Raw genomic sequence first — 24,015 nt, forward strand, 5'->3', positions numbered from 1 at the left:
GCTAAGGAATTTCCAGTTCACTTCTTCATGCCTGCCTTAAAATGTTTGAACCACCCTTTTACTCAGTCCATTTGAGGAAGGGTGGTAGAGTGAAGTTTTTACATGAGCGATACCGTTGAGGCTGATAAACCTTTGAAACTTAGCACTCGTAGATGCTGTGCTGTTATCAAAAATGACTCGAACAGAGGTCCGAACAATCCCCATCCACCACTACTCTCCTCAGTCTGGCTGAACTTGTTTCTCACTGAACAATTTCTCCTTAAACTCATCTCACTTCCTCCAAATAAAATGTGTGGCTATGGGTACCCGTATGGGCCCCAGCTATGCTTGTCTCTTTATGGGGTATGTGGAACATTCCTTATTCCAGTCCAACTCAGGCCCCCTCCCACAACTCTTTCTCCGGTACATCGTTCCCTGCTTTGGTGCTGCTTCGTGCTCTTGTCTGGATCTGGAAAAATTTATTAATTTTGCTTCCAATTTCCACCCCTCCATCATTTTCACGTGCTCCATCTCTGACACTTCCCTTCCCTTCCTTGACCTCTCTGTCTCAATCTCTGGTGAGATACTGTCCACCAATATCCATTACAAGCCTACCGACTCCCACAGCTACCTCGACTACAGCTCCTCACACCCTGCTTCCATTCTCTCAGTTCCTTCGCCTCCGTCACACTTATTCTGGTGATGCCACTTTCAAAACCAGTTCCTCTGACATGTCTTCCTTCTTCCTTAACCAAGGTTTTCCACCCACGGTGGTTGACAGGGCCCTCAACTGTGTCCGGCCCATCTCCCGCGCATCCGCTCTCACACCTTCCTCTCCCTCCCAGAACCATGATAGGGTCCCCCTTGTCCTCACTTATCACCCACCAGCCTCCGTATTCAAAAAATCATCCTCCGCTATTCCCGCCAACTCCAGCATGATGCCACCACCAAACACATCTTCCCTTCACCACCCCTGGTGGCATTTCACAGGGATCATTCCCTCTGGGACACCCTGGTCCACTCCTCCATCACCCCCTACACCTCAACCCCCTCTCACGTCACCTTCCCATGCAACCGCAGAAGGTGCAACACCTGCACCTTCACTTCCCCCCTCCTCACCGTCCAAGGGCCCAAACACTCCTTTCAAGTGAAGCAGCATTTCACTTGCACTTCCCTCAATTTAGTCTACTGCATTTGCTGCTCCCAATGCGGTTTCCTCTACATTGGAGAGACCAAATGCAGACTGGGTGACCTCTTTGCGGAACATCTTCGGTCTGTCCGCAAGCATGACCCAGACCTCCCTGTCGCTTGCCATTTCAACACACCACCCTGCCCTCATGCCCACACGTTTGTCCTTGGCTTGCTGCATTGTTCCAGTGAAGCTCAACGCAAACTGGAGGAACACACCTCATCTTCCGACTAGCTACTTTACAGCCTTCCGGACTGAATATTGAGTTCAACAACTTCAGATCATGAACTCTCTCCTCCATCCCCACCCCCTTTCCGATCCTCCTTTTTCCAATAATTTAAATGTATTTCCATCCGTTGTTTTATCTTTGCCTTTTAGCCTATTTCAATTCCCCCCCACCCCACCCCACCCCACCCTCACTGGGGCTATCTGTCCCTTGCTCATCCTGCTTCCTACCCTTAATTTCCTAATTAGCACATTTCTTAGCTAATATCACCACCTCTTTGTCCTTTTGTCTATGACATCTTTTGGTTATCTCCACCTATCACTGGCCCTCTATCCAGCTCTACCTGCCCCACCCCCCATTAAACCAGCTTATATTTCACCTCTTTTCTATTTTTCCTTAGTTCTGATGAAGAGTCATTTGGACTCGAAATGTTAACTGTGTTCCTCTCCACAGATGCTGTCAGACCTGCTGAGTTTTTCCAGGTATTTTTGTTTTTGTTCTAGATTTCCAGCATCCACAGTATTTTGCTTTTATCAAAAATGACTAGTTCTGGTAGCCCATTAATGGCAAAACTTTGACATAGCTTCTCAATTATAGCAGACGTTGGTGACTTCACCTCATATATAGTCCATCCATTTTGAGTGAGCATCGACAATGAGCAGAAGCATTGTTCCAAGGAAAGGTCCCACATAGTCAATGAGTAAATGCACCCATGTTCTTCCTGGCCACTCCCAAAGGTATAATGGAGCTGTTAAAGGTAACTTTTGCAGTTGCTGACATTACACAAAATTCTTCACTAAATTCTCTTTTTCACCATCCATCCCAGGCCACCATAGGTGGTTGTGTGCTATTGTCTTCATTTGGGATATTCCTGGATGTGCGCTGCGTAGTTAAATTAAAAGTGGCTCCCTTCCCTTTGGAGGTCCACTCAAAATGGATCACTCATGCTCCCCACAATAAGATGCCATCCTGGCTGGTTATTTCATGTCTTCTGTTGAAGTACAGTTTCATTTCGTCAGATACAGGCTCTTGTGACCAACCATGAAGCACTTGTCCTTGTACTTGAAATAGGACTGGGTCCCAACTTGTCCAGTCTCTGATCTGTCGAGCGCATACTGGCGATGAATTTAAGAAATTTAACTGTAAAACAAATTCCTGTGGAATGGGACATTCTTATCATTTTCTTGAAAAGGCAAACGGGTAAGGGCATTGTTGTTTGCTATTTGATTTCCGGGCCTATGTACGAAAGTGTACTCATATGCTGCCAGGATTAAAGTCTTATTTGTGTCTTTGTCTTCTTTCTACGTACCTCCTTCTTTCTGGTGCTGACTTTAATCTCGGCCTTCCTTTCAGCTTCAATATTGGCCAGACTACTCTCAGATGCAAGCTCGACTTGAGTGAGCTCAGAGGTTGAGTCTTCCAAAATTTCATTATCAGTCTACTTAGAATATTCTGCGATTTTCGTTTCCAAAGCCTCTTTGGCTTCATGTCGCTGGTTCTTCAGCTCTTCCATCTCTTATGTGTTTGTTTGCTGCCTCCTGGAAAATTGAGCATTGTTGTGTCCTTTCTGCTAACTCATCCTTCTGTTCATTCAGAGAAATGCTGAATTCTTTCTGTTTCTCTTCACACTTTTCCAGGGGTACCAACTTAGGCCTGAGGGAATCTTGTCGTGTGTGAAGGTCTTTCAACAGGTTTTCTTTTTCCTTTCAAAGGCTGCTCCCCTCATCTCAAAATCTGTCATCAAGCAGGGTCTTTTCGAGTTCCTTTTGTTGTTCTACCATGTTCCACTTAAGGTAGCCTGCGTTTGTTCAGGTTGTTGAGTCCTTACACACTACTTTTCCAAAATAGGAATGCTTCAAGCTTCCTTTTGGAATCTCAATGGTCACTCAAAGTCGATTTCCCTTAGCCAATTTCACTCTAGGAGTATTGGTCCTCTGCCTCTCAACAACACTGGTAGCTTTACTTCCATAATGGACACTCTACTTATGCCTCTGACTTGAATTTTTTCACCCATGTATGTTTTTAATTTGGCAGCTGTTTCTTTTAAATTTAATTGATGTTCCCCATTATTCAGATATCTGAAGGTATGTTCCCCAATTACTGGAGTGGAACTTCGTGTGTCCACTTCCATTAGAACCACAGAACCATAGAAAAGTTACAGCACAGAAGGAGGCCATTCTGTCCATCTTGTCCATGCCAGCCCGAGGACACCCAGGTGCCCTTTCTAATTCCTGCACCCGGCCCATAGCCCTGCAGCTTACAGCACTTAAGGCGCAAATCCAGGTGCTTTTTAAAATAGTTTAGAGTTTCTGCCTCTACCACCAACTTGGGCAGCGAATTCCAGACACCCACTACCCTCTGCGTAAAAAAGTTCTTCCTCATGTCCCCCCTACACTTTCTGCCATTTATCTTGAATCTATGTCCCCTGGTTCTAGAATTCTCCATCAGGGGAAACAATTTTATCTTGTCCACTCTATCTATTCCCCTCATAATTTTGTACATCTCAATCAAGTCACCTCTCAGCCTTCTTTGTTCTAAGGAAAATAACTCCAACCTATCCAATCTCTCCTCGTAGCTATACTTTTCTAACCTGGCAACATTCTTGTAAACCTCCTCTGCACTCTCTCCAGAGCTATTATGTTCTTCCTGTAACAAGTCTGCCATTTACTTGCACTATTACAAATATTGGTTCTGTCTTTCCAACTTTCAGATTAAACAACAAGTAAATATCTGAATTTGTTGTTTCAGGGTCTTCCATATTGTAGCTCTCACTGGGTTTTTTTTTGCTTAAAAGCCTGCTTGAATCTTTCCTTGCAATGTCTCATTGTGTGTCCATTTCTGTGACAATAATAACTTGCGTTTTTTTTTTAACTGCCAATCGTTAAAAAGACTGCTTGTTTCCACCTCTATTGAAATTATTCTTTGTTTTCACTGCTAAGTCATGTTTTCTCATTTTCCAGCTAGCGGGGGCTGTTTCTCGTTTCTCGGCAGAGTCTTACATTTTCACGCCCTTTTTGGCTAGGGTTTCCCGCCTGTTGTGGAGGACGGCACCGTTCTGTGTGTCCTGTATGGCTTTTGAATCTCTTACTGCGCTTGCCATGGCCAGCTCTATCTCTAGCGCCTTCTTGAAATCCAAATTCGCTTGGACAATAATCTCCTCTGAATCGTGTCCTCATTCATACCGCACACTATACAATCTCTGAGCATGTCATTTAGAGATGTGCCAAACTCACAACGTTCTGTTAACTGTTTCAAACTTGCCACATAGCATGCAACTTTCTCCCCTGGGGCTCTATTTCTCGAGTTAAACTTGAACCTTTGCATCGTCCCTGAGGCTTGATTTGAAGTTTGACTGCACCCAGCACCCCAGATTTGAAAAATTTTGGTGAATTGGTAGAACTCGTGAAGGGTAATTTTTAACCATAGGTTTTATTCCCACATGTACTTAAGAGGATCGCTTGCCTCCTCTCTTCCCCCATAATCTTGTTCGCTTGGAAAAAGAATGTTCAATGTAATGAGACCAATCGTCCGTGGCTGGATTGAAAGGGTCAATTCTTCCAAATAGCGGCTTTCTGAGAGGGAATTATCTCTTCGATTTGAACGGAACTTCTACTTATGATTACTATGCGAGGTGCAGTGCCAATTTCATTCCACTTGATTTCTTCTGTTAAACCTGTTTTATCCTCGTCGCCAGTTTGTTGCGAGTGGTGACTGAGTTGGTACAATTGATAGAGTTGATCAGCAGACACTTCTTAAGTAGAAACTTTTAGTTTATTTACAAAGATACTCAGCAGCAACTACACATGTGCTTTCACTTCAAATTCTATCTCTACATGACAAACTACTAACTACAGAGGTAGCCTATGCTACTCTCCTATTGGGTACTAAAGATAATGTGATTTTCCTTAACAAGTATTCTTCTTAAAGATATTTCACACACGAAATAAAAGCACAATTACCACACCTGGGAAGTCCCTGCCTCCGCCTGCTGTGGATCAGACAGTGTGATGTGCTCACCAGATTGTGATCCTGAGGCTACTCTAAAGCTAGGTCCCACCAAGGTGTGTGTCTCTGTGCAGGTGGAGGATGTGGGTGAGTGCTGTGAAGGGACTTCAAGGAGGGCACCTTCAGGTTCAGAGGTTTCTTCCAGGCTTGATTGGAGGCGCTGGGTTGTGGACTCTGTCAGCTGATCCTCAGATGTGCCTGCGGAAGCAAGGAGAGATAATTAGTGCATGGCAGTGGCCTGTGAAACAGGACACATCACTCACAGCTGGATCCTCACTTGGTAGAGCACCACCGACTTCATCGCCTGCACAGGAACGGTCCAGATCGTCGCTGACCAGCTGGATGGCTCTGTTTTCAAAGTCTGTGAGGACCTTGATTTCAGGCATTCCTCCACGGCTCTGCGACCTCTCCCTGTTGTTGCGTGCCAGCTTGTCCTGCCTGAATACAGATGGAGAGAGTATAAGCAGGACACCTGCCAGGCCAGATGAGAAGAGCGACTTACCCTGGCGAATGGAGGAGATCCTTCATCCTCTTGTGGCACTGGGTGTCCGTCCTTTTTTGAAGGGCGTTGGCGCTGACCACCGCTGCCACCGCCTCTCAAGTCAGGTTGGTCAGCGCTGTTGCCCATCCTGCGACAAGAGCAGGGGTAGGGGACATCGGGGGGTGCATCCACGGCATCCAAAAGGCATTCCACGGCATCCAAAAGGCATTGAACCTGGATGCTGCAGTTTTTGCCTTTCATGGACATCTTCCCTGCAGTAGTCCTAGGCTGGAAGCACTGAGCTGTGTGGCGCCCAGCGTAATGAGGCAGCGAGGTGATGGCGTTGCAGGTAAATGAGAGCCCGCCTGCCATGGAAGCGGTGTGTTTCCCGGGAATGCATTATGAATGTGGTGGGTTTAGGACGATGTGGCGTGAAAAGCCGCCAACGCGGCCGGCAGGTAAAACATCGTCTTACCCACCTGCTACCGCACTTAGTGCGAATCTGGGCCGGTTCCGCCCATTGCCAGTGTTGGCAAGTTAACAAAAAGGCTTGGTTAATACTGCAGTTGAAGGCCTGGTGAAAAATAGCATTTAAATTTGTGTTATCCTCCCCAGATCTATCACCTCTTCGAAGTGGAGATCAGAAGCTCAAGGGAGCGGGAGAAATCAAAGCTTTGTTCACCCCTTCTGGCATCCATATGTAATTTTTTCTTTGTTTTTGGGATAGGAGCATCGCTTGCCCATCTCTAATTGCCCTTGAGAAGGTGGTGGTGAGCCGCCTTCTTGAACCACTGCAGTCCATGTGGTGCAGGCACATTCACAGTGCTTTCTTCCCTCTAGTAGTTTGACACAACTGAGTGGTTTGCTAGGCCAGTTCAGAGGGAAGTTAACAATCAATCACATTGCTGTGGATCTGAAGTCCTGTGTAGGCCAGACTGGGTAAGGGTGGCAGATTTCCTTCCTTGAAGGACATTAGTGAACCAGATGTGTTTTTATGATAATCCAGATGTTTTAAGACCATTATTAATTGATTGAATTTAAATTCCCCCAGCTGCTGTGTTGGGTTTTGAACTCATGTCCTCCGAGCCACTGGATTACTCGTCTAGTAACATTACCACTGTGCTACCATCCTCCAAATGTATGACCTGCTCCTTCATTCGTTTCCATCTTCTGAACCTAACTATTTCAGCAATTTTAAGTCTCTTGATAAACTTGGATGTGACAGCATGCAGCTTCAATTATTTTTCACGTTCAATAAGTTATTTTATCATTTATTGCTTTGTTGTTTGTGGGATTTTGTTGTGTGCAACATGGCTGCCTTGTTTACCTACTTTTTTTATTCTTTCCTGGGATTGGGGCATCAGTGGAAAGGCCAGCGTTTGTTGCCCATCCCTAATTTCCCTTGAACTGAGTGGCTTGCTACACCATTTCAGAGGGCAGCTAAGAGTCAATCTCATTGCTGTGGATCTGGATTCACATGTGGCAGTAGATTTCCTTCCCTGAAGGGCATTAGTGAACCAGGTGGGTTTTTATGACAGTCAGTGTGATGGTTTTGTGGTCACCGTTACTGAGATGAGCTTTTCAATTCCAGATTTATTAATTGAATTTAAGTTCCATCAGCTGCCGTGGTGGGATTTGAACCCATACCCCTAGAACATTAGCCTGGGCGTCTGGATTACTATTCCAGTGACATTACCACTTTGCCAGCGTCTTACCGATATAACCAAAATGATTGCTTTTCCAAAATAATCCCATTGTCACCAAGTGCTTTGGAACATCCTGTGGAAATAATTAGGTGCATTATGCATAGATGCAAATTCTTTCATTTCTTTCTTACAAAGAATTTTAGAATAGGGTCTTACATGTTTTAATAATTTGGCTTCCATTATTCTCACCTTGTTGATGTTGGTTTAGTGAAAGGGGCAACTGCTTGGGTAGCTTAAAGACAAGATTGAAAAGAATTACATGTCCAGTTTAGGTTCATTACATGCAGCAAAATCCTGTTTAAAAATCCTGGATCTCCCTCCCTAACAGCACAGTGAGTGTAGGTACAGCACATGGACTGCTGCGGTTCGAGAAGGCAGCTCACCACCAACTTCTCAAAGGCAACTAGGGATGGGCAATGAATGCTGGCCCAGCCAGTGATGCCCACATCCCCGTAAAAAATGGATTAAAAAATAGATAAATATTGATCGTTGACTGCATGCCAACATTGTGACAATGTTCTGTATCTACAGATCTATAATACATTCTGTGCAAGTGGATTTGAGATTATGTTTGTCTGTAAACAAGGATTTCCCATATTTGCACTGTAACATTCATCTTTAAATTGTTTCTGAAGGTGTAGACATTCATCACACACGAATGACCAAGTTACATGTTTTTAGTTCCATAAATATAAGTTGATGATAGAAATGCTTGTATTTATATGGTGCTTTGTCACATCAAACAGTCTCATTAGAAATGGGGCTATGTCACAGGACTGACCAGAATTTCCTACTGCTTGTGGCGTGCAGTAACTGCTGTTAGGTCAGCAGATATGATGCCAACTCTGAGCTGGCAGTGCCCTACAAGATGAGCTTGAGTAACAAATCTATTTTATTTTGAATGAGGGCAAAATGTTGGCCAAGACACTGGGAGAATAGACCTATGAGCCAATTGGTCATTCAACAGAGTACTTGGAATCATTGCATAACTCTACACAAAAAAAAGTGCTCACCTTTGCATCAGCTTCCTCCAGTATTTCATTGATACCCCTGGTGCCACTGATAGCGCTTTATCCCACTGAAAAACCAATAAAGATTATCTCACTCAGACATACTCTTCATTCCTCAAATGTCTCTTATAAATATCACAGCAACCTTGGCACACTGTCACCTATTTCAATTCTGATAACAATGTCAGAGGAAGACAAGATAAAGTACTAGGTTTAGGTGTTGCCATGGCGATTCTGCTCTTTCTACCTTTTAGTTCATCTTGCTGCAAAGAAAATTTTATGTATAATTTTAAAATGTCAAGTTATTTTTGGTTGCTTAAATCCTGCTCCACACACACAATATAAAAACACTTTGGCCTTTTTGTAATGAGGGTGAATTATCTTTTAATGCAAAGAAGGAATCATTTGCCAGGTCTGATCAAGAGTAACGTGGAAAGCTGTCATCTGTTGCTAGACAGCATATTGATTTTCGTGGCTCCCCCTCCCTTCAACCATGTGCTCACCCACCTGGCAACTTAGGTTAAAATAGCCACCTCGCTACTCATTATTGCAAAGCACAATGGATACACAAGAAACTATTCTGTTAAAGGGGGAACTGTTAACATGAAAAACAGTTTGGTCAATCTTTTTTCATTGATTTACAAGCACATAACAACATGAGTTACCCGGAATTCTGTCATCGCCTCATTATGTATAAAATGTCAATCTGATAACACTTAAAGGTGCTTCTCAAATACTTTTTCATGAAGACAATGCTTCCTTAATCTAGAATGGTTCTCAAAATTCAGAAAAGGTGCCAATTACTTACGCAAAATACAAAAAGATATTGAGGCAGGTTTTCCACATTCTTACCACATAAATTACTTTTTAAACATTTCTTTTGGACATTGACATACATTATGGCCTCTGTTCAAACTATAGTTTTACCACAGCAAATAGTTTGGCCCAGAGACCTTGCATCTTTTAAGGGAAGGGCAGGCAAATAATGCAGGCAGATGAAGATACAACTCCCATGGAGAGAGAGCAAAGCCAAGATAGGCTGAATAACTTCCCTTTTGTGTTGCAAATTATGATGTTCCTATTTCAGTTAGAAAGCTTTAGCAGGGAATGAGTGCCAAGATATATAACAACTAAAGTTCCAACAAAACCACACATTCTAGTCATTTTTCAAGGCTCTTTGTTGAAAGCAGCCTTGCAAGGGCAGGTCACAGAATTAGGGTTGATATTTTATACGCCTATCCTCAACCACACTCCCAAACAACAAAGCTCAACACTGGCAGCGAAGATTCATAAATGTAGATCAAACAAGAAATGGGAGCAGGAGTAGGCTATTCGGTCCATCGAGCCTGTTCTACCATTTGATAAGGTCACGTCTGTTCTGATTGTGGCTTGAACTCCACTTTCCTGCTACAGCCCCCACAACCCTTGACTGCTTTGTCAATCAAAAATCTGTCTAACTCAGCCTTGAATATATTCAATGACCCTGCCTCCACAGCTCTCTGTGGAAGAGGATTCCAAAGTCTAATGACGCTCTGACAGAAGGGATTCCTTCTCATCTGTATTAAATGGGAGACACCTTATTTTTGAACTGTGCCATCTAGCTGAGCCCTTACTTCCCAGGCAGTGTGTAACTTGGCATGTCCCTTTAAGGCCTCAAGGTATAATTATGCATGTTAAGATCATTTAAAGGACAGGTCTTCTTAAACACTGCCCAAGGCCAATTAGAGGCTAACTGTTTTACTTAGCTTGTTAGAATCTCCTGTGGTGACTGGCACAAAGCTTTCTTCAGCTATACATCCAACATATTGTGACTTTCCACAGTTACTCTCTGTATTTGCAAGTCTGTAACATGCTCTAGTCACTGGGATATTTTTGTGACAAAAGATATCTTAGCATAGACATGTCCTTTGCCTGACTCATCCCCTCTCAGGAGAGTGCATGGGCTGCCTTTAGTCTGGCTCCTACTATTTGACCTACCTGGCTTTGGTGGTCCTAACAGGACTTGTACCCCTGCCAGCATAGCTCTCGGGGTCATGGGAGCGTGCAGCCTAACTTGAGTATTGCTGAAATAAAGAGACGTGCTGTCAAAGCTTTTTGTCTTGCATTCATCAGGACAGATGCAAGAATGCCAAATTTCAAAGGGAATAACAATTTATACTGCTTGAGAAAAGGAGTGCTGATTGGTTGGCAAGTTGGCTTTGATTGATTGGCAAGTCGGCTTTGATTGGTTGAGATGTTGCCAAGGCGAATGCAGCAGGGAGTTATTGTTCCCCCATACTTCTGTTTATAAAAAAAATGTGCAATTTCTGGGCATATTCCCTTTCCCTGCAGAGGACAGGTCCCTGTATATGAACATAAGTAGTTTTTAGCAAGTGTAAGTGAGCAACATTGTGAGCCTGACCTGTTCTCTGCAGGCAAAAGTAATACGCCCAGAAATTGCACATTTTGTTTTATAAACAAAAGTATGAGGGACAGTAGCTTCCAGGTGCATTCACCATGACAACATCTCGACCAATCAGAGTTGACTTGCCAACCAATTAGCACCCCTTTTAAAAAGCAATGTAAATTGTTGTTCCCTTTGAAATTTGGCATTTTTGTGTCTATCCTGATGAGTGCAAGACGAAAAGTTGTGAAAGCATGTCTCTTTTTTCAGCAATACTCAGGATCCGTGCTATCAAATGACTACTTGCAGACTACCTTCTATATCAAGATGCAATCCACAGGGAAAGTTGTGGGAAGGCTGTGGGATGGCAACGGAAGGGAATGTCTGGAAATCTTTCTTCCTTTTTTAAAAAAAAATACTTCTCTCAAAGTTTTTTTGTACCTGTCACGAAAGTGTGAAGTCTGAAGAGTGATGGATAGAATCTATTTTTTGAATGTACGTAGGAGTTCTCCCCTTATGAAAATACTCCTATTCTGTTTTGCTGTGGTCTATGTTGTGATATTGGCTCCTGTGGCTATTCTTTATGCCTGAGCCAAGACAATATATGTGGCATTGTCATTTGATTGTACCAGACAGCAATGCCACACCCAGCTATGTCTACATAATCACACTTGACATCAGGAATGACCTGGCTGATTCTCTCCTCCCCAAGCTCAAGGCAGTTTAAACATCTCTCATGCAACCAGCTAGTTGATCGAATCTGGAGCCTGTTGGTATCGGGCTCAGCTGTTTTCTGGTTTTGCCAAATGGACTATCCAGGGGCCAGTTGTTAAGACATTTTTGAGTGAATCAGTAGGCATTGTGGTCAGTAAATGTTGCTCAGGAATACAGAATAGCCTCACGGCTACTACTGACATGAGCCGCAGTCAGGATAGTTGCAGCATGTGTTCACTTCCAACAGACAGATAGAAGATAGCCTTAACCCCAGTAGAGTTATCTGACTGCACTAAACATGGCTTCAGCATTTAATTTTATTATCTGTGTTAATTGCATTAATGTTATTCAATTAGCGTCAATTTGTGCCAAATGACAGGTAGTTTGTGTATTTGGATCCACAGGGACCAGCGCTAACATGGTCCATATTAATTATATTTAAACCCAGCTACCAGAGAAGGAACACATTCATCTTACATCTACTTGAATGAACTTAAACTCAAGTCCCACAGGTGAGAAGACTGTATGGTAGAATCTACACAGGGATTTTCTGATCTGCCGAAGCTTCAGTGAAAACCATGTAGTAACTGCAAATGTAGCCATTTTTCTCGAGTTCTGGTGGGTGATGGAGTGAAGCCATGTAGAAATGAAAAAGCTATGTGTGTGTGAGTTCTTAATCAACCGTGCCACTCAATTCCTGACCGATTGTCACTGCTAAGTGCTTTACCTCCCCGAGTTCCACCATTAGCTCACAGTATCGCTGGATCTGCCCCAATCGCAGGTGAATCTCAGCCGCTTCCTTCAGCCTCTCCTCTTTGCTTGGAGCGCCAACTCCACCTCCAAACTTGGACATCTTCACAGTTGTTAACTCTTGAGCTTTAGACTAATCAAAATAAATTTAACTTTAAACAATTCATGTATGATAGTCAATGTTCATTTGGAGGGCAAGGCTAAGAGTAGATATAAATGTACGAAAGAGTGATGGTTTTATAAAAAAAAGTCACGTTAACTATTTCAAAGGCTATGTTAATTTTTATGTATCGCTAACCGATTCTAAACAATATGCTTGTTTTGTACACTTGGCTCATCATTTCTTCCCACCATTGTCACATGGCATAAACCCTTTTGGGTGGGACAACTTAGATGTTGTTCCCGCCCCCCCCCCCGAAGACATCCTCAGGCCCACCTTTTGGGACGACTGCAGGAGGTGTTAGATCAAGGATGAGAGTGCACCAGTGGGTTCTGCGTTAGCTTCAGATGACTTAACTGAGAATTGATGCACTTCAATTGAGAAAAGCAAGAGAAATAAAGGGAAATTGGGTGGAATTTATTGCGGCCTGTTGGTTGGGCGGGGGAAGGGGGGTAGGGGGGGGTGTAGGAGGTGGGGTGTGTTGGGCGGGGGGGGCTGCAGCAGTGGTGGTATCAACGTGGCTGTGGTTAATTGTAGGAGAGGACCCTGCTCAGACTCCTGGCATTGATAAAATCTCCCCCAATTAAGTCGGAGGGCGGATGGGGATAGTGCAAAATTCCCAGACGGCGCCGGTGGTGGGATGTTAATTAGGCTCATTAATGAGCCAGTTGGCACCCATTATCTCTAAGCGCACCACAATGTAGTGGTGGGTCAGGCATTAAATGGGTTCCTGTGCCTCCTAAAGGCCACCCAGCCAACCGGAGGGTGTCTCTCATTATCAGGCACTTGGTGCCCGATCGAGGGAACCAATAAAAGCTGCTCCTGTTCCCTTGCCTCTGAAACACCTCATTTCACACTTCCTCACTCGCCTTTGGCCTGGGGTCCCTCGGCGATCCTGCGGCACTGGTGGGTGCATTACTGGCAGCTGCCACCACTCCCAGTGGCGCTGACGGCAATGAGGAGCTGCCGGCCTCTGATTTCCACTGCCAAGGTCCTAAATCCGGGGAATCCCGCTGGCCACTTAAGTGTCCGAAGGGCATTTAATACTATGGAGCTTCCTCCTCGGAACTGACAGAGGTACCTCGCCCAGTTTTCCAATCGGTGGGTGGGGCCCCATCTGGCCGATTAAATCCCGTCCGTTGTTTCCAATCACTGAAGGGTCAATAACGCGAGGGTACAGAGTTGAGGCGACTGGCAAAAGGGCCAGAGGTAACGCGAGGTAAACCTCTCTACGCGACAAGTGGTGAGGATTTGGAATGCATTATCTGACAGCCTGGTGAATGCTGATTCAATAGTTCCTTCAAAAGGGAACAAACACTATAAGGAGAAAAATACTGCAGGGGAACAGGGAAAGGACGCGCGAGCAGGAGCAACTGGGTTGCTCTTAAAAAGAGTCAGCACAGACTCAATGGGCTGAATGGTCTCCTCCTTTTCTAGGATTCTAGCAAATTCTTGCACTCCATTTGGACATGACTGCAAACTTGCCTCAATGAAAACTGTGGGTAATCACCCACGTTTTGCCAAAGTTGTGCACTTCATTAGGATCCTTGCTATATATATATATATATATATATATATATATTCTATATATTCTCTTATTCTTTTCCTGACTCAAATTCAGAATTAAGGGTACAGTAGTGCAGTGGTTACGTTCCTGGACAAATAAGCCAGAGAACATGGAGTGACATTCCACCATGGCAATTTTTGGGAGTTTTGATTCAGTTTCAAAAGTATCAAAGTGAAAAAGAAAGATAGCATCAGTAAAAGTGACAATGAAGTTACAGGTTGAGTATCCTTTATCCGAAACCCACGGGGCCAATTGTATTTCGGATTTCAGATAATTTCGGTTTTCGTGTATCGCATATAAACTTACATTACAATAGCCTAAGCCTAGGCTAGCTATAGCCTAAAATAAAGCAAATGGCTAGAAAAGTAGGATGTGTCACTGAATAATAAATACAGAGCACCTGTAGTAAGTTCCTTTGACACATTCACTACAAAAAGCGCGAGTGCTGACAAACAACTAGACTTCCTGCGCTAAAGATCGATGAAGTTAAAAACGTGTGTGGTTTTGGAGGTTTTCGGTGTTCTGTTTTCAGATAAAGAATACTCGACCTGTATCCAATTTTTTTCCTTAGGTAAGAAAACCAGTTTTCCTTATCCAGTCTGGCTTATATGTGACTTCAGCCCCACACCAACACAGTTGACTCTTAATTGTCCTCTGAAGTGGCCAAGCAAGCTTCTCAATCATATCAAACTGTAACAATACTATACGGACTGCACCAGTTCAAGAAGGTGGACTAACACTGCTACCACCTTTTCAGTGCAACTAGGGATGCTCATCAAGCGATGTCCTTACCAGCGACACCCAACTCCTGAGAAGGAACTAAAAAATATGTGCTTCAGAACCATCCCGACTTAGAGATATATCACCGTTCCTTCACTGTCGCTGGATCAAAATCCTGGAACTCGCTCCCTAACAGCACTGTGGGTATATCTACACCACATGGACTGCAGCGGTTCAAGAAGGCAGCTCACCACCACCTTCTCAGGGGCAATTAGGGATGGGTAATAAATGCTGGCCTAGCCCACATCCCGTGAATGAATTAAAAAAAAAAACCTGACTATTATGTTGCTGAGAACTGTAAAGGAAACAGCAACTGGTCTGGCTAATTTTTCCAGGAAGTGCATAGAAGATGCTAAATTATGAGTAATGGGGCTGAGATGACCAGCACTGATATCAGGGTTTAAAATAACTCATTTGACAGGATGTGGTGTCACTAGCAAGGCCAGCATTTGTTGCCCATCCTTAACTGCCCAACAAAAGGTGAAGAGTGAGCTACCTTCTTTGGTGCAGTTAAGTGGTTTGCACGGCCATTTCAGAGGGTAGTTAAGAGTCAACCATGTTGCTATAAGTCTGCAGTCACATATAGGCCAGATAAGGTAAGGACGGTAGATTTGCTTCCCTAAAGGACATTCATGAACTGGATGGGTTTTTATGATAATTTAGTAGTTCCACTGTCATCATTACTGATTCTAACTTCTTATTCCAGGTTTAAAGATTTAATTGAATTTAAATTCCCCAGTTGCCATGGTGGGATTTGAACTCTTGTCTCCACATCATTAGTCCAGTCATGCCTCACAAGTGTCAGGCAACGACCATCTCCAACAAGGGAGAATCTAACTATCTCCCCTTGACATTCAATAGCATCATCATCGCTGAACCCGCACTATCAACATCTTGGGGGGGTTACCAGTGACCATAAACTTAACCGGACCAGCCATATAAATACTGGCTACAAGAACAGGTCAGACGCTGGGAATTCTGCGGGGGGTAATTCACCTCCTGACCCTGCAAAAACTTTCCACAAGGCACAAGCCAGGAGTGTGATGGATACTCTTCCTTTGCTGGATGAGTGCAGCTCCAATAATACTCAAAAAGCTCAAAACCATCCAGGACAAAGTGGCCTGCTTGAATGGCAACCTGTTTACTCCCGTAAATATTAATTTCCTACACCACTGGCACACAGTGGCAGCAGTGTGTACCATCTGCAAGATGCACCGCAGCAACTTACCTTCATCAGAACCTTCCAAACCCACGGCCTTTACCACTTAGAAGAACAAGGGCAGCAAGTGTGTGGGAGCACTGCCATCTACAACTTCCCCTCCAGGTCAGTCACCGTTCCTTCACTATTGCTGCAACACCCTTCCTAACAGCACCGTGACTGTACTTATACTAGATGGGAGCTGTTGGAATGCTGCCTGCTTGACTTGCAGCCTTGGGTTGCTGCATAACACAATGAAGGCTGTTCGTTTTTGTACCAAAAGTTCAATTATTTCGAGTGATACCGACATCACTGAGATCTTTGACCCGAGCAATGATATGATCCTTATGGTGTGAGAGAGTGTCTGTTGTAATGAGGCCATGCTGAGCACACCTTGTCAGCAAGTGGACTCCATTTGTTTTGGCTTTTCCCACACCATTTTCCCCAATGGTTTTGTCCCAGACAGCGGGGTCACAGCTAACCCTGGAATTAAAGTTCCCCTGAAGGATGGTCTCTTCTGCTTTTGGGATGGCAGGAAGGACTTCATCAAGGTCAGAACAGAACTTTTCCTTAACATCTTCATCAGAGTCAAGGGTCTGGGCATAAGCACCGATGACGGTGGCATATTGGTTACGTTTAACTTCTTTAACCTCAGCCTCCTCTTTGCCAAAATTAAACTGACCACCAGAGACATACAAGATCTACAGTTTGTGGATGACTGCAGTGCTGTTGTCCAATTTGCACCAAATTTGCAAGCCAATCTCGATCTCTTCAATTCTTCATACAAGTAAGTCGGCCTGTCCTTGAATGTGGCCAAAACAAAACTCATATCAACTTACACCTGGTCAGCCAAATATTCCATCTCCCAGATGTGTTGATGGAGAGACTTTGGAATATGTTGAGCACTTCCCAAACATCAGCAGCTTACGTCTCTCGAAAAGCCTCCATAATTGACGAGGAGATCCAACAGAGTATCAGCTGCACCAGCTCGGCCTTCTACAAACTATGGCAGCAACTGTTTGACAACAAAGACCTCCGCAAGTCAACAAAAGTCCCAGTGTACAGGACAGTTGTAATCACCATACTCCTGTACTGCAATGAAACTTGGATCAGCGATACATGAGAGTGCTAGAGAAATTCTATCAGCAATGCCTGCACCACACCCTCCAGATTCAATGGGAGGACTGTCAAACAAATTCTCATTTCCTTCTTGAAGCCAGGTCCACAAGCATTCAGGCAAAACTCCTGCAAAATCAACTTTGATGGGCTGGAAACTGTGTCCAGGTGGTCGAAAAGTATTTCCTCCTCCAGGTCCTGTTTTCTCAATTCTCAAATAGCCAACGTTCCAAGAGAGGACAAAGAAAATGCTTCAAAGACACACTGAAGCTCTCCTTGAAGTGCTGCAGCATTGACATTAATACAGAGTGATAAAGACATCACTGAGATCTTTGAACTGAACAATGACATAATTCCAGAAGTGCCAATGCTTTGATCTAGAATACCTCCATGTGGTTTTGTATTTGTCTTTTTGGTGTAAGAGAGTGTCTATTATAATGAGGCCATGCTGAGCACACCTTGTCAGCAGTGGGGGACTGGAAGGAGCTCTCTACCAATCAATCAAAATGGCAACAACCTGTCCATCAAGCTGCATCACACTTTGAATCCCAATGTCTTAATGGTGAGGTAGAGCGGCGGCAGAGAAGGACAGAAAAGAAAGCAAATCCTGCATTCTGAAGACTTCTGAAGAATCTTGTGGGACATCCTGCCCCATATGCCCAAAGATCTGTGGGTCGAGAATTGGCCTGTTCAGTCACATGTAGTCCCACGGCAAAAACTTGTGACCCTAAATAGATGTCAACCTTGAATTGATGGACAGTGGCCTCCGTCACCAATGACCACATGGACTCCGGCAGTTTAAGAAGACAACTCATCACCATCTTCTCAAGAGCAATTAGGAATGGGCAATAAAAGTTGGTCTAGCCAGAGACACTGAAATCCCAAGAACAAATAGTAAAATGTAACATAATAACTTTGCTACTGTATGTTCCCAAATGGGAAATTACATCTTAGTTCTCTTGTGAATCTATTTGCTGCCTTGAAAACACTTGGTGGCAATGTGGCCGTAATTTGTTATGAAAAATAACAGGCAAAGGAATTCAATCTTTTCGCCCGTTCATTACTTCTAATCGTACAGCATAACATCAAACCACATATGTTAGTCCTGACCTTGCTGATATTTGAATCACAGTACATTATCCTTTCATTATTTAATTACTTTTACATTGGTCAAATATTTTCCTTTGTGAGCCTATCTTTGATTTGAGATACCAGATTTAATTTGAAACAGTGTGATAAACCCTCTGCAAACGTTACTTACAGTTTTGAACCTGACCAGATGTTTCATGTGCATTATTCCTTTGCAGTAGTTTTGTGGAAGAAGACTGTCATCCTGGTCTTTTAACACAGCCACCAAGTCCCAGAGATTCTTACTGCCTCCTGGGGGCTAAAAAGTACACAGGCACGTATTTAGATCATTGAATCACTCAAGCCTGTTTCACCATTTAATGAGATCAAGGTTGATCTAAGATATCACTCTTATAAGCGCCGAGGCCCCATATACCTTATTACTTTTGGTTAACAAAAATTTATGAATCTCAGATTTAAAATTAACAACTGATCTAGCATCAATTGAGTCTTCGGAATGCATTCCAAATTGCATTTTTGTGTAGGTCCATTTCCTAATTCCGCTCTTGAAAGCTCCAGCTCAAAGTTTTAAACTTTACCACACCACCGCACCCCACCACCCCTCCCTCCCGTCCCCTCCCCTCCCCTCTGCAGTCCTAGACTTCCCAATCAGTGGAAATAGTTTCTCTCTGCTTATCCTCTCTGACCCCCTTGATATCTTGAACACTTCAATGAAGTTATCCCTGTGATGGCCTTTGAACCGGAAACAGTGCAGTAGGAGGATTTGTAATTTCTTCAAAATGCCTGTGGAATCTTTAGTTGTGTTTACAAAAGTTTGAAAAGGTCTGTTAAGAATTTGCATGAATTGTAAAAGGGGTCAGTTGCAATTTTCTTGAATAATAAAAAAGTGCTTCATGTGATCCAGTGACCCTTGCCCTGGAAATAGTACCAATAGGAAGGAAGTTAAGATGCAAAAGACGTGTGCTTAGACACAAAGGCAAATTCAGAGGAAGGAGAGCTGTAGCAGTGGGAAGAACAGAGCAGGCACATTTATAAGGTGCTATGTATAGGTAATACAGTTGAACAGGTCAGAAAGGTGAAGCCAGGGTTAGAGCAGGGATTGTGAATGGGACAATTTTACTTTTTTACTTCAGGTTTGCCAGAGCTGACTGACTGTTTAATGGCATTTATTAAGGGTTCAGGATAAAGGCATCTCTGGGGAATCTGCCATCAAGACTGCCATGAACCTAAATAAAATGAGCATAACCTTAAATAAAATGAGCATTAAAGGTCAAGTAAAAGCACTCTTTATCACTGCACTAGAAATCAATCCCACCAATTCAATTGAATTTAATAAAAATCTGGAATTAAAAGTCTGATGATGACCACAAAACAATTGCTGATTGTCATAAAAACCCATCTGGTTCACTAACGTCCTTTAGGGAAGGAAATCTGCTGTCCTTACCTGGTCTGGCCTACACGTGACCCCAGACCCACAGCAATGTGGTTGACTCTTAAATACCCTCTGAACAAGGGCAATTAGGGATGGGCAATAAATGCTGGCCTAGCCAGCGACGCCCACATCCCATGAATGTACAAAAAGAATGTAACTGCTTTTTGTGCACAGACACAATAGGTTTTCCACCCTCATCAAGTAACATCTTTTCAGTCAATGAAAAAAGAATGACGATTTTTACACTGGGCCTTCACTATGTTGCTGGGGCAAATGTCCCTTTCCTTGATTCCCTTAGCACATGGGTAAAGGCAGTGAAACAATTATATTTAAATCGCTTTGTGATTACGTTTAAGACATCCATTTGGATTTCTTCACTCTACTAGTTCGGCAAAAGTGTGAAGCTGTTTAAAATAAATACTCTACTAAAGGGTTGGAGAGAGGAGTTTAGCATTGTAGCAATATTATGTAGGCTCCACATCAACTTCAATGCTTCGGCAGTAAACTTGGCTGTTGGTGAGTCTGTAAATGCTTCAGAAGGGCACAGCCAGGAGAGACCTCCCTTCAACAACAACTTCTATTTATATAGCACCCTTAAAGCAGTAAAACATCCCAAAGTGCTTCACAGGAGGATTTTAAATCAAAGTATGACACCGTGCCAGATAAGAAGACAGATCACCAAAAGCTTGGTGAAAGAAGTAGGTTTTAAGGAGTGTCTTAAAGGAGGAAAGCGAGGCAGAGGGGCAGAGATTTAGGGAAGGAATTCTAAAACTTGTGGCCTTGGCAGCTGAAGACACGGTTACCATTAAAATGGGGAATGCACCAGTTCATGCACCAATGCATCAGAGGAACGTAGATATCTTGGAGGGTTGTGGGGTTGGAGGGAATTACAGAGATAGGGAGTGGCAAGGCCATGAAGGGACTTGAAAACAAGAATGAGAATTTTAAAATTGAGGTGCTGCTTACCCAGGAGCCGATGAATTAAAGGTCAAGTCTAATTGCCGAATTAACAATGAGGCACCTTCATGAACTTTAGTGGTGACGATAAAAGGACTTACTGACAAACATTCAGAGAACCATCTCAGCTTCTTTATCCGCACGTTACTTGCGATTTTATCCAGCTCTTGCTTGATATCTCGGGATACTTTCCCACAGAGTAGAGGTGGAGCATCCGATGCCATTGCACGATCTGAAAGAGAGAGAGTTAATTTTGGTGTGAATTGGCTCAAGAAGAAGCTCTTCGTACTGCCATTCTCATACAGGAACCCAAGATGACTGATCAGTCAGAGAGTGATATTAACATATTTGAGAGGACCAAATTTTCATAAGTCTTTGTGAATGTGAACAAGATAGGTCAGATCTGAAGCAGGTCATCTGTGGCGTGCCCTGCTAGTTAGGCTTCGTCGTGCATACTGTGTAGCCAGCATCTGAGGGACCCTAACCCGAAAGGTGTCATTGGCTGATGTCTTAAAATCTTACAGTTTAGATAAAAGGTCATCCACTTGAAATGTTGGAATGAGTATTCTCAGTGGGGGGCGGGGGGCGTGTGTGTTTTGCGGGTCCTGACCCTGATGGTGTCCGAGCTTCGTCTGCCTGCATGATCTTCCCACAGGTAGCCAATTATCCGGCTTCCTTTGGAAGACCCGTCCGATTAGTTGATGGGTGCTGGGCTTCGGAGGTGGGAGGACCGATCAGAGCATCCGACGTTGTGGGCAGACAGCAGCCCCACAAGGAGAAGTGGATGCCGCCGATGTAGGTGGGAGACTGCGAGGGGGTCCCCAGTTGGAGGTGCCTGTGAAGACTTAAAATTGTAAAAGTAACTGTGGCATAGCTGTCAAGGCCATCATTCGAAGGCTGTGGCTCAATGATCCTTACATCTCTGGGGTTGGGGCAGGGGGAATGATTTAAAGGAGGCACCTCCACAGGGTTGGGAAAACTCAGCCATTAACTCTGTTTCTCTCTCTCCACAGATGCTGATTGAACTGCTGCGTATTTCCAGTACTTTCTGTTTCTGTTACAGGATTTCCAGTGGCCAGTGTTTTGCTTTTGTTTTAAAAGATGGTGGCTGACACTTTCTGTTTCTGTGCTCGTTAGTTCATCATCGTCCATCATGGGTGGGATTACATTTGGCCTGGCTTGCTGTGTGATCCCTGGCCTCTGGTGGCTGTCTTTCCTGCAACAGCCACTGCACCCCCCCCATCCCATGTCGCAGATGCCAACCAATCACGGTAGGCAGGAACTCCGCCCCCAAGGTCTGGGTCCTGGGGAAAGGCCCACCGGTGACCCTTCAACTGCCTGATTGGCTCAAGATTCCACCCAGTGTGGGAAAGGTGGAGCTGAGGTTGAGGAGCTCAGGCAGAGCAGGTTTGAGGTATCAAATGTCCTGCTCCAAACTCTTACTTCTTACAGTCTTACGCAAATCATTTATTGTGAACAAATCTTTAGCTCGGATGAAAAAGTGAATTCCCGTATAGGATCCCAATCAAAATCCCAATTGGATTTAAAAGAATTCCAATTTGCTAGTTTGATGCTGCACTGAGAAAACTTCCATTATCCAAACAAGAGGTCAGTCAAACAATCCAAGTTTATTCATTTTCTTATGATAGTAAATTGCAGGGTTCAAGGAAGACATGCTCAAGGTGTGTTTTTTTTTAAATAGGAAGGAAGCAGAGAAAAATTGTGATTTAATCAGGTAACATACCTACCTGTGTTCCCAATTATTTCCTCCCACTGTTGGTCAGCCAGAATGTTTATTTGGAGAGGAGAAATCAGAGGTGTTAATGACCACAGCCTCACGGTGGAGTCTCTTGAACATGATGCCATGGTGAAGGGCCTGTTTGGGTGACAGGTCAAACCTGGGTAATGGAATTAAGTTCCTGTTATTTACTGCAAAGATTCAAAAAGGCAAGGTTAGAATTTTAAATTCTGAAAGCTACAGCTACTATTATCAAATATGCTGCACTCGACAGGCTGAGTGGCCTCTTTCTATTCTATGAAAAAGTTAAAATAAATAATGAGGCAAAAAAGCACCTGAGTTGTAAAACATTTATCTTACATAAATCTTGCTATAAACAAAATTAGGTGCGGATTCGATTAGGGACATGTGGCTTCAAGGTGCATCCTCACAGGTTTGGAGGCTTCAGGTTTGACCCTGCCTCTGCACAGTTTCTGATCTGTACCTTCGTCCAGGATAGCGTTGAGCAGAAGTTGGAAATCTGTCTGCTGGCGCTCAGCAAGTTCAGACTGGGTCATCCCAGGAGACTGGCATTATGTGCCCAACCACTGCTAACCAAAGAGATGTGTTGTTCGTTCTCTGGTAATAAAGCATGTATATGCCCCCAAAGTAAAATAAGCAAACAACAACAGCTTGAACTTATATAGTGCCTTTAACCTAATGAAACATCCCAAGGGGCTTTACAGAAATATTATAAAGCAAAATTTGACACTGAGCCATGTTAGTATTAGTCAAACAGGTAGATTTTAAGGAGTGTCCTAAAGCAGAAAGAGAGGGAAAGGGGTGGAGAGGTATAGAGAAGGAATTCCAGAACTTAGGGTCTAAGCAATTGAAGGCACAGCCATGTGGAGTGATTATATCGGGGATGCTCAAGAGACCTGAAAAAGGACCTTCAAGTTGTGGGTGGGGGACATGGGGCAAATAAGTACAAAGGTGCATGATAGAGACTGGGAGGTAAAAACCTTCACTTACAAACAAAGTATTGGGAGCATGACAGAAAATTGAAATTAATTGAAAAATAATCCAAGGGGTCACATCAGGCCTAATACCTCTTGGGCCGCAGGTTGAATGAATTATAAGGCCCATGTCCTCAATTTTGCCTGTTCTGGTAAACCACGGCTTCCCTCATGCACTGCACATTGTGATAAAAGGGTTTTTTTGCCCCAAAATTGTGGGGAAATTCCTCCGGTCTTTACCTACTTTTCATCCATAACTGTGCCTCAGAAACTCAGAAATTAAGTGGGGAAAGCCTCAAGGAAAGTCCGACCCTATCCTTTGCTTTCAGATGTTGATGGTTCCACTGTGCATGACCAGCTTTTTGTTAAACCTTTTACATCAGTTCCTTTTCCCATTAAGGCTCTAACTTCTTTTGAATGATAAAGGCCAGAGTTTTGGGACTTCCCACAGCTGTTTCCAAATCTACACTATTAGCATTATTAAAGGTTTGATAATATCACTGTGGAAATAATGGCTCGAATCATTGAAAGCTAACGGGA

General features: G+C 43.7%; 1 protein-coding gene across 6 annotated transcripts in view; it reads right to left on the minus strand.

The window, feature by feature from the left end:
* wdr17 (WD repeat domain 17) overlaps window positions 1-24,015 on the minus strand; it is a 118,757-nt gene that overhangs the window by 60,683 nt on the left and 34,059 nt on the right. For all 6 annotated transcript variants that reach the window (XM_041186523.1, XM_041186522.1, XM_041186521.1 and 3 more), the window contains 5 exons: window positions 22,491-22,640; window positions 20,844-20,974; window positions 18,526-18,651; window positions 12,421-12,576; window positions 8,600-8,664 (listed from right to left, as the gene is read on the minus strand). In XM_041186523.1, the coding sequence (XP_041042457.1) occupies window positions 8,600-8,664; window positions 12,421-12,576; window positions 18,526-18,651; window positions 20,844-20,974; window positions 22,491-22,640 (628 nt within the window). The remainder of the gene's footprint in view (window positions 1-8,599; window positions 8,665-12,420; window positions 12,577-18,525; window positions 18,652-20,843; window positions 20,975-22,490; window positions 22,641-24,015) is intronic.

Source organism: Carcharodon carcharias, chromosome 4 (genome assembly GCF_017639515.1).
Source record: "Carcharodon carcharias isolate sCarCar2 chromosome 4, sCarCar2.pri, whole genome shotgun sequence".
Classification (NCBI taxonomy): domain Eukaryota; kingdom Metazoa; phylum Chordata; class Chondrichthyes; order Lamniformes; family Lamnidae; genus Carcharodon; species Carcharodon carcharias.